At 37.7% G+C, this 9,609-nt stretch overlaps 1 protein-coding gene across 1 annotated transcript; it reads right to left on the bottom strand.

Moving 5' to 3' along the window:
- Window positions 1-612: 612 nt before the first annotated feature.
- On the bottom strand, window positions 613-4,341 carry LOC129790719 (centrosomal and chromosomal factor). Its single transcript, XM_055828392.1, has one exon. It carries the CDS (start codon window positions 2,727-2,729, stop codon window positions 1,620-1,622), a length of 1,110 nt encoding a protein of 369 aa, XP_055684367.1. The 5' UTR covers window positions 2,730-4,341; the 3' UTR covers window positions 613-1,619.
- Between the last annotated feature and the right edge of the window lie 5,268 nt (window positions 4,342-9,609).

Below are 9,609 nucleotides of genomic sequence, written 5' to 3'. Positions count from 1 at the left end.
TTGATTCTATTCCTAAGAAAATGTCAAGAAATGTATTTAATTTGAATGAAATATCTTAATATCTGAAAAATACCTAAAATTCTACAAATATTAAATGTTTTGTTGTTGAGAGATCTTTTCAAGAAGATTATTATGTTCACAACTATTCAGGAAAATCTATTGGAAAATGGGTATGAATAAAATAAAGGAAAATTTTACACTGAAAAATTCCAGATAGCGGATTAATTTTTCTCTGTGTATTATCTAAAATAAATTGAGGAAAAAATCATTTGAAAAAAAAAAAACAACTAATAACGAAGAATTGTAAAAAGCAATTGAGAATAGAGAAAATTTACCATTGTCATTGTCGGTGCCAACGCAATGTTTCGATGATGATGCTGATCTTCAGGCGTGCTCATTGTATGCTTTAACACAAAATGAGCATTTCGAATGCACGAGGGAGGCGCGCAACATCAAGAGAACAAAAAAAAAAGTTAAACATTTAATAGCGTCGAGTGCAAAATGTATGCGTGGGGGGGCGAAGCAAAAGATAAAACCGAGAAGGAAAAACGATAAATTCCACATGCGGCCCAGCTGACCCCGTAGTTGAGCAAAGAGAGAAACAATGTATAATTATTGGATGACGTTAAATACATCAACTTTTATATTTATTTTCACTTTTCTCACAGTTAAATTATCATCTTTGGACATGATAAGAATTTTTTTTCTCTTCATCCTCTCTGCACTATGTCATACTTTTTTTTTCTTGTATTTTCCATTATTACAAAAAATGAAGGAAAAAAATTAAATAACACAATTTTCATTTGACAAAAGGGTGTGTTCTATGTACGAATAAATCTCAAAGTTTATTCTATAACTTTGCATCTGTGTTACGAGGGGGGCGGGGGATGTGTTGAGCTATTCTCACAAGAAAGAAAATTTAAAAGAAAAAAATTATCGGGGAGGGTTTTCTTTTTTTTTATCTTGTTTTTTTTTACTATTCTGACCGTTCTGAATGCAAATTTATTTTTCATTACCTTTCGTCAGTTATTTTTGTTTTTCATCTGTAAATCGTGTGTATTTTCAGCATTGACAAGTCACTAGCAATTAATCAATTTTCTTTTTAATGAATTTTCAATGATTGGAATTAATTAATCTACTATCACATTTAAATGCAACGGAAAGGTTGCTTCATGTAAGACACAAATAAAAACAGATTTTTGTCGCGGTCTATATAATCATAATCATATATAATATATGTTTTTTTTTCCTTGAAAGATATATAGTTTCATATTCTACTTAATTATTTTTTGTTTGAAATTTTTTATGTGGTTTTTCATCAATTTTTTCATCATCATTTACTTCATTTTTATTTTTTCCTTTTTTTTACTTTGCTTAAAACTCATCTCTTTTATCTTGCATCTACTCTTTTGCTCTCTTTCCGCCTCTTATGCATATTTTTTTTCATTAAATATTTTTTATTTATATGTAGGGTTTTTTATATATAGATTTTTAGTAGTAGTCCAGTTTTCATTCATTCTTATGTTTTTTTTTACTTTCATGTTATAAGGGTTTGTTTTTTTCTTATTTTCATATTTTTTTTTTTAGTATTAGTAAAGAGATTTTGGGTCTTACTAAGATCACACATTATAGCACGTCACTTGCTGCATTTGGGGGAATGCTGAAGCGGTCAGCTGCGGAAAGGACGAGCTGACCGAGCCGGTGGCCATCATGTAGGGGTGCAGTCGATGTGCTCTCAAGTATTGTCTGTATTTGCCACTGAGAATGTGCTTGTCGTCGTTACGCGGGGCAATGACGGGGGTGGCATCGGGACCGGCCTGGTAGTCCCGCGGTATGGCAGCCATGGGGCTCCGTTCGGGTTCCCATCTGCCGGACGTGAGGTTATCATTAGTGGCGGAACTGTACATACCACAGCCGCCGGATAGCATAGCATCCCTCTTCCCAACTGGTTTACTGTACATCGACTGGCCCGTCATGTTCACGGACCCGGGTATGCCAACTAAGCCGGACATGGACGCCGTGGATGCCACTGTTGTCATGTGATTCCACGACGTCGCAGCACCCCCATTCTGTACTTGGGGCTGCTGCTGTTGCTGACTTGTTTGCTGCTGCTGCTGCCCGGTGTGACTGTGTATGACGGCCCGGCGGGCCTGTTCAATGTACTGGGAATTTGCAGCTGTACCCGCTTGCTGACCATTACTCGCCACCGGATACTGTGCCTGCTGTGACATCTGTGACATTTGCTGCTGCTGTATTTGCTGCGCCAATTGATGCTGCAAGTGCTGCTGCTGGCTGTGATGATGCTGCTGGGTGTGATGGTGCTGTGACACCTGAGACGTCCTTGTGGATCTCCGTGTTACAGTGGCTGCGGCAACGGCAGGAGCCGTACCGGTGATCACAGACCCGGCGGCCGTGGTGGCGTTCCGCGATGAATTTGGCATGTTATTAATGAAGGGACTACGTCGCTGGCTTTCCATCTTGCGAAAATAGCACGGATGGATCATCAGTAGTGGCTCCACCCGTGCACCAGCTGGTGGTTTTGCTGCATTCGGCAATTCATACTCCACACTGCAGTCCACATGGAGTGGTATACTGTAGTCCTTCTGTGGTGGCGGTGGACCACCTGAGAGCCTCGTGGACTGGTGGGTCTGTTGCTGTTGCTGCTGATGGTGCTGCGACACTCCCTGCCCACTGAGGTCGTAGTTCCCATAGCATGCCGCCATTGCCATATTTCCTTCGTTTTCTTTTTTTACTTTCCCGACAGAACAAAAAATCACTTGACTTCACTTATTCCACCAACTAACTCTGTTGCCTGATATCTCCAGATCACACAGAGCTTTTCCTTTCTCCTTCTCAATAAACAAACTTCCTCTGGGCTTATTTTCTTTTTACTAAACGCTTCCTTTGCTATCTCGCTACACTTTTAGTATATTTTTAAACGACATTAAGCACACTTATTTAAACTCGCTTCTTTTCTTTTTTTCTTACAAAAAAAAATCTTTCCGTGCGATTATTCCATTATTCGCTTCTTTGTTTTCTTGTTTTGCAAACTCTTTGCATTAATTACAAAAAAAGTTGGCACTAATACGCTCTTTCCTTCAATTTATAATCCAGTAAGTGATGTGTGAAGATGGTGTACGCAATGTGGGTTGCATTAAATCCAACAATTTTTTTGAGACGATATGCGATGAAACGGAAGTTATCAGAGTTGGTGGCGTAAATCCTTGATTCCTTTTCAGCTTGACTTAGATGCGTGGTTTACTTTTTTATCTTTGCACTAAATACACACTTTTCTTTTTTTTTTTCTTTTAGTAAATTCGTTATCCTAACTTGTGTAGTTTTCGAACACGATTCTATTAAACTTGTGTTTATTTATCTCTTTGTTTGCTGCTAATTTAGATTATTACTAGTCAGTATTTTCTTTTAATCCTAGCGTAATTCAAGTAACAGGAACATTAATCCAAATATATCTATGTACAGATGAAGTAGAAAAGGGCATTGGCTGCAAGAACTCAGTCTTCGTTCAAAAAGAGGGTGTTGTATATATGAGTGATTCCTAACTTTTCTTTTTTAATCCGTCAGAACTTTGTTTTATTTTCTTTTAAAACACTATTTCGAGTTTGGGGACTTTTCTTTTTCCTAGATATCGTTCTTTCAGCTCAGTCTTCACGAATACCACACTGTCTTCACTTTTTTTTTTCTTCTCTTTATGCTCTTCCTTTCGCCTTCAGACGATTTTTTGGGAGTTTCTTCACACAAAAAAAGTGAAAACCTTCAGAACACAACTTTATCCACTTAATGTTAATGTGTAATCCATATTCCAAAAATGCTTTATGCTTGTGGTCCTTGGATGATGTTTTAAGTTAATTGAGAGGAAAGCGACGGCTTTCCTCGCACACACAATTTCACACAGAAGCAATGACAATAGTTTCTATCACTTTTACTTCCTTCTTCCCTTACTCTTCTCTTTTTTTCTCTTATTCACTTTACTCTGGCAGCTAGCACAGCCTGAGCCTTCAATTTTAATTTGTCTTCTCTTCTCGGGCTCTACGCCTCGACTACCGACCACCAACTGCTCAAACTCTCTTCTCACCGATTCAGTCAGAGTTGACTGGCCGCAGTGGTGGGGAGTCGACTGCTACTCGGCCCATACTCGGGTAAGAAGGTTACCAACCACTGACTATGTCGGCGAAGACTCAAAAGACAAAATGCAATGCCGACGATTGCGACGAGCAGCCGGGCTCTGTGTAATCTCAAATGTCGGTTTTCTTTTGTGCGGTAATTCTCTCGTCTAGCAGAGTCAGTCAGGGAATCCCTCGGCCACGGACAAATCGGCATTTGAAAGTGTGCGCTCCCCGGAGTATGGAAGGCTGGGTATGATTAAGCTCTCGCGCGGTCTCTCGCTCTCGCGATTTTCGGCACTTCCCCACTCATGCTATGTATGTATATATACTCGCTATATATATAATGGGGTATACCCCACTCCCTTCCACACTCGCAAATGCATATAGTGTGCCTGTACCCCTGCTGAATCAGTCTCTCTCACACCTACCTGAAAACTCGGGAAAGCAATGTGAGAAACACGGAGTCATACAGAGTAGCAGACAGATAAGTAGGACTGACCGTTCTCGGTGGGAATCAAAACTAATAAGTACGTGGGGCCCCTGATGCATCTGGCCCACTTGCTATCTCCCTCCTATGTACCTACTCTCATATATATGTTGTATGTAGGTACATATTCCACGTCAAACCTGACTTATCGAGAAATGAGCTCGTACTTTGTATGAGAGATAACTCTAGGTATGAAGAGATAGCCCTGTTTGGCTAGAAGGCGAGAGGGGAAGAAAATAGCTTACGGATAGCACCATTCATCATAAAATACCTCGAATTTTTCACAACGCGCGGGCTCCGTTCTTCCGCAGATAATTTATAATTCAGACGCGAGATATCGTTCACACTATCACTCCCCCCGGCGCACAAGCCCTCGCCCCGGTTGCCCACTTTGTCCCAACAAAGCGCTAGGGTTGAGCTTTTGGCGGATATTTTCAATAAAAAATGAATCACATCCGCCACTTTTTTTTTCCCGCGCGCGCGAGTGGGTGGGTTTGCATAAACGGGGGATAAGAGAGTCCACCACATATATGATACAGTGTGGAGAAGGCATTTTTGCCTGTCATTTCGCATATAGAGAAATTTATGGTTTGGGTCCTATTGCATATATACAGCGAGGACTGCATGGTGTGTGCCCTCTTGGAAATGGCGACGGATTTAATCATATAAATTCTCAAACTGTCTAAAAAGCTCTGCCAAGGAAGCTTTTAATCGCTTCCCTCATATCATTCCATGTCAGGGATTTTAATTTATTGTGTCCAATCCCATATTATAAGCAACGATGGTCGGTGGGATTCAGGGAAAAGAGAGAGAGTGTGCAAAAAAGCTAGAAAAGAGGGATTTGCTACATTGTAGGTACAATCTATATTTATATTTCATACATTGCTGTGAGCTATTGCCACGAATGCAAGGTGGTGTGGTTTTGATGTCTTAAAGAATAAAAAGTCTAACATGAATTCTTATAGTATCTATTGCTAATGACCAGGGCATGAATTCTCTAATAGTGAAAAACTCCCGTGATAAACTCCTTAAGGCTAGCGCTTCAAAAGAAATGTGAAAACCGGGAAAATCTTACAGGAGTTTATCACAGATGCATTATTTTTCCTAGAGGATCAAGTTCACGTGAAGTTTTCCTTACTTTATCCCTGCAAAAAGCCTTCGGGAGTTAATCACGAGACTTTTTCACACTTAGAGAATACAGCTCCAGGAATTTATTTCTAACTTTCGCAGACTGCGACTTCAAAAATGTTTAGAAAAGTAGATTTTCAATCAAAATTCCTGAAAATTTTCATAAAAGGATCAAAAGGTCCTTTTTCTTCAAAACTAAATTCTAATCATTTAACAAAGATCAATGTGTTAAAAAACAATTGTTTTCTAAAAACCTACTTTTAGGTTCTGAAATTAAGTGTTTGACCATTCCTTATTAATTGAAAATTTTTCTAAGCGGAAATCTGTAAGGAAACGTGGCCCAATTTGGACCTTCACAGGTCCGCGCAGAATTAGAAAAAAATAAAAAGCAATATTCTTAAATTTGGTACCATTTTAAAGCCCATTTAATGCTCTTTTAACTCCCTTAATTTTCTACATTTAAAATTTTACCAGTTTTAAGTAAGAGCGGATTGAAAAAGGCCTTAAGAGGTCCGAATTGGGCAACGTTTCCCTAGATAAAATATGGATTCTAAGAAAGATAAAGACGATTCCGAGAAATTAATGAGTTAGGCTGATAAAAATCGACGCTCCCGTAGATTATGAACCATACTCTTATGTTAAAAGATAGGAATATGGTTCATAATCTTCGGGCACGTCGAAATATTCAAATGCAAAACCCTTTAGTAATATTTAATTAGTAAAATAATAGTTTTGCTATGGAGATTTCAGAAGCAATTTGAAGAATTCAAGCTCTTAAATATTTTTTTTTTCAAGAGACTTTTAAAGAACTTGCATATTATTACTTTACCTACTCTACTTAATTCTTTAAAAGCCTTACTAAAAAAAGTTACTTATATTTTTTGTTTCAGGATAAAAAACCATTTAAAAGACATAAAGTTTTTATTTAATCTTTAATTTAATTTCAAGAAGAGGGGAACTTTTGCTATATATTTTTTGAAATTTAAAGATTTAAGAATATTTAACTCTTTTTTTTATTAAAAAACGACTATGACAATAATTATAAACTATTCTTTACCTTGTTCAAATAATTCTAATAGGTTGTTCTAAAGTTCTTTCGAGGAATTGGAATATTTTGTAACGTGCACATTTTCAAATTGGTCCCACACAGGAATGCCAACTGAATCATTTGAAAAGTCTCCAAAAAGAGGAGGGGTAGTGACGGCACTTGTGTATGTTTTAGTGTATGTTCTGCTCCTTGTATCCCACTGCTGTGGCAGTGGGTAGTCAGTCTGCCATGGGAGCTCATTAAGAAGAGACTCATAATTTCTCTCTTATATTCCCAAAAATAGATAAAAGTTGTGCAGTGCCACAGTCTGAAGTCCTCCCGCCGGAAGCCATCGCGGTGACTGCAAGAATTCCTCATCGGAGAGCGAAGAACGACGCTGAACCTCCTTCAAGCTCCTTATCTTGGGAGCTGGCGCCCGATACAAATTGAAGGAGCTGTGCACCACCGTTTCTGAAGGATCTACGAGGACCTGGTCAGTCAGGGAGACTCACGTTTTGGTGCCTGACAACCTCCGGGAAAGTTTCATCCCGTTGAGTCGGAAGCTCTGTGCCCGTTGAGCGTTCCACATCTCAAAGGTGCGATTTATCACCGTTTGGCTGGACAGGAAGCACCAGCACTAGCACACCGAAGCACCTCACGACCTGGGAAGCTCAATCCCAGTGCTCATTCCCGTCGGGACGTTAAACTCCCGTACGTGCGCTTCATTTGGGCAAGTCCAACGCCCAGTGTATATCATCGCCGGGACGCCAAATTCCCGCGCGTGTCAGAGAAGCTCAAACTCTGCACACTAATCTCCGGGGCGACACAAAACCCCCGTCGAGAAGACGCCCGTCGAGAAGAAGCACCACGAGAAGAACCTGGGAGACGCTCATCGCCGTCTGAAGAAGATACGAGGGATTTGAATCATCCTGTGCCACCACCAGAGACGTACAGCCGCAACGAAGGGCATCAGAGATCAACTCGGCTGCGAGAAAACCCCTCAAGAGGCCCGTGTAGGTGCAGAGAAGAAGAATAAACGTGTAAATTAGAGGGAAGACCACATCTTCTTATTTTCCTGGCGATTCAGCATCGTTTCAATTTTTAATATTCAAATTCCCTCTTTTAAAATTTATGGATTTCTTTTTGTATTCTCATACCTTTTACTACATGTCCCAGGTAAATTTTTCTGGACAAAAAATAAGAAATAATTTAGGCTTATGACCTTAAGTACGGTAAGTAATAAAGCAAGGTTCTTACTGGTAAAGTAATAGAATTAAGGTAGGTACACCTATTTGGAGAAATTTTCTCACAAGTAAATTACTTACCTGTACTTAGACCGTTATTAGGTCTTTATCAGACATTTACCAGGCATTTAAGACAGGTAGAAATCTAAAGCTCATACCCTCATTTCCCTTAAGAATTTCAATGTTTATTATTGGATTTTTTTTAAAAACCATTTAATTGAACATCTGAATGTAGCCATTTTGTACTTTCAATTCGGATTTCCTGACTCTCTGTTCTCTTTCGGTGTGGCATTTGTGAAATGCTGGTTGTTTTGTAATCCGTGAGGGAAATGGCTGGGATTTGCTCTGTCACAATTTTACAAATATATCTCAAATGGTTTAAGTATGATTAAATTGATTTTGAAAACCATTAGTTTTCCCTCTTCGTTGGTTTCTTCTTCATCTTTTTTTTTTGTTCATTTGGCTCTCGGTGTGCTTCTTAGACACTTCTAGGTGCCTTTATGGGGGTCTCATCTTCACCGGAAAGACATACTTTGAGCAAAGGAACAAAAAAAAATGAGGCAAAATTATACACACACTACTAATCTCAGAGTCAGAAACTAATTACACACATTTCCGCTTGATTATTGGGGAACAATTGGAACGAGTTGGCCTGTGTGTGAGGTAACCTTCTTGGCATTTTATTAATTCCACGATTATTCTATATGGGCTCCGACTAAATTGCTAAAACGCAAGGCCCCGCATTGTCTCACTGTATCTTGGTATTACTTTATATACGGAATGTGTTTGCAATTTTCACGTATCATTGCCTATTTATGTGTTAAGTCACATATATAGGGAGAGCTGTGCTAATTATGGGACACCTTTTCACCTAATTTGATTTTTTCATTGGTTTATATGTGAAAATTCGTCTAATTCTGATGAATTTGGTTGAATATATTTCAATTCAAGTCAATAACTTTTGAAAAAAAGAAATTTCAAAAATCTTTCTTGGAATTGGGAAACAAGAAAATAAATGAATCACAAAAAATATATTAAAATGCTAATTTTTCATCTTAAAATCAAGTAAAAAAAATTGAATGTGAACAACTCTGCAGTAAAAAAAAGTTTGTTTTGGCTCTTTTCTGGTTTATAATCTTTATAATGGATTTTTAAATCTTTTAGATTTTTTTTTAGATTATGATTAGATATTTTTTTTAAATTTCTTTGACATTTTAGATTTCACAGGCATTTTTATTTTTTTTTAAAAGATAAAAGAAGTTGAAAATTAAGTAAAAATGATTTGATTTTTTTTAAATAAACGTTTGGCATTTCTCTTCTAACGTTTTGTGGTAATTTTTAAAATACATCAAAATGCTAATTTTTCATTTTAAAGTCAAGTGAAAATTTTTTTTTGAAGATGTTTTTGCATCACCTCTCCATTAAAAAAAGGTTTTTTTTTTTACTATTTTCTGGTTTACAACGGATTTTTAGATTTCTTAGATATTTTTTTTAAAATTTCCTAGACATTTTTATATTTTTTAGGCATTTTTAATGTTTTTAATTTATTTTTTTTAGATAAAAGAAGTTAAAAATTAAGTAAAAACGACTTGATTTTTT

This window comes from Lutzomyia longipalpis, chromosome 2, assembly GCF_024334085.1.
Source record: "Lutzomyia longipalpis isolate SR_M1_2022 chromosome 2, ASM2433408v1".
Classification (NCBI taxonomy): Eukaryota; Metazoa; Arthropoda; class Insecta; order Diptera; family Psychodidae; genus Lutzomyia; species Lutzomyia longipalpis.
This window is presented reverse-complemented; position numbering and strand designations above follow the sequence as displayed.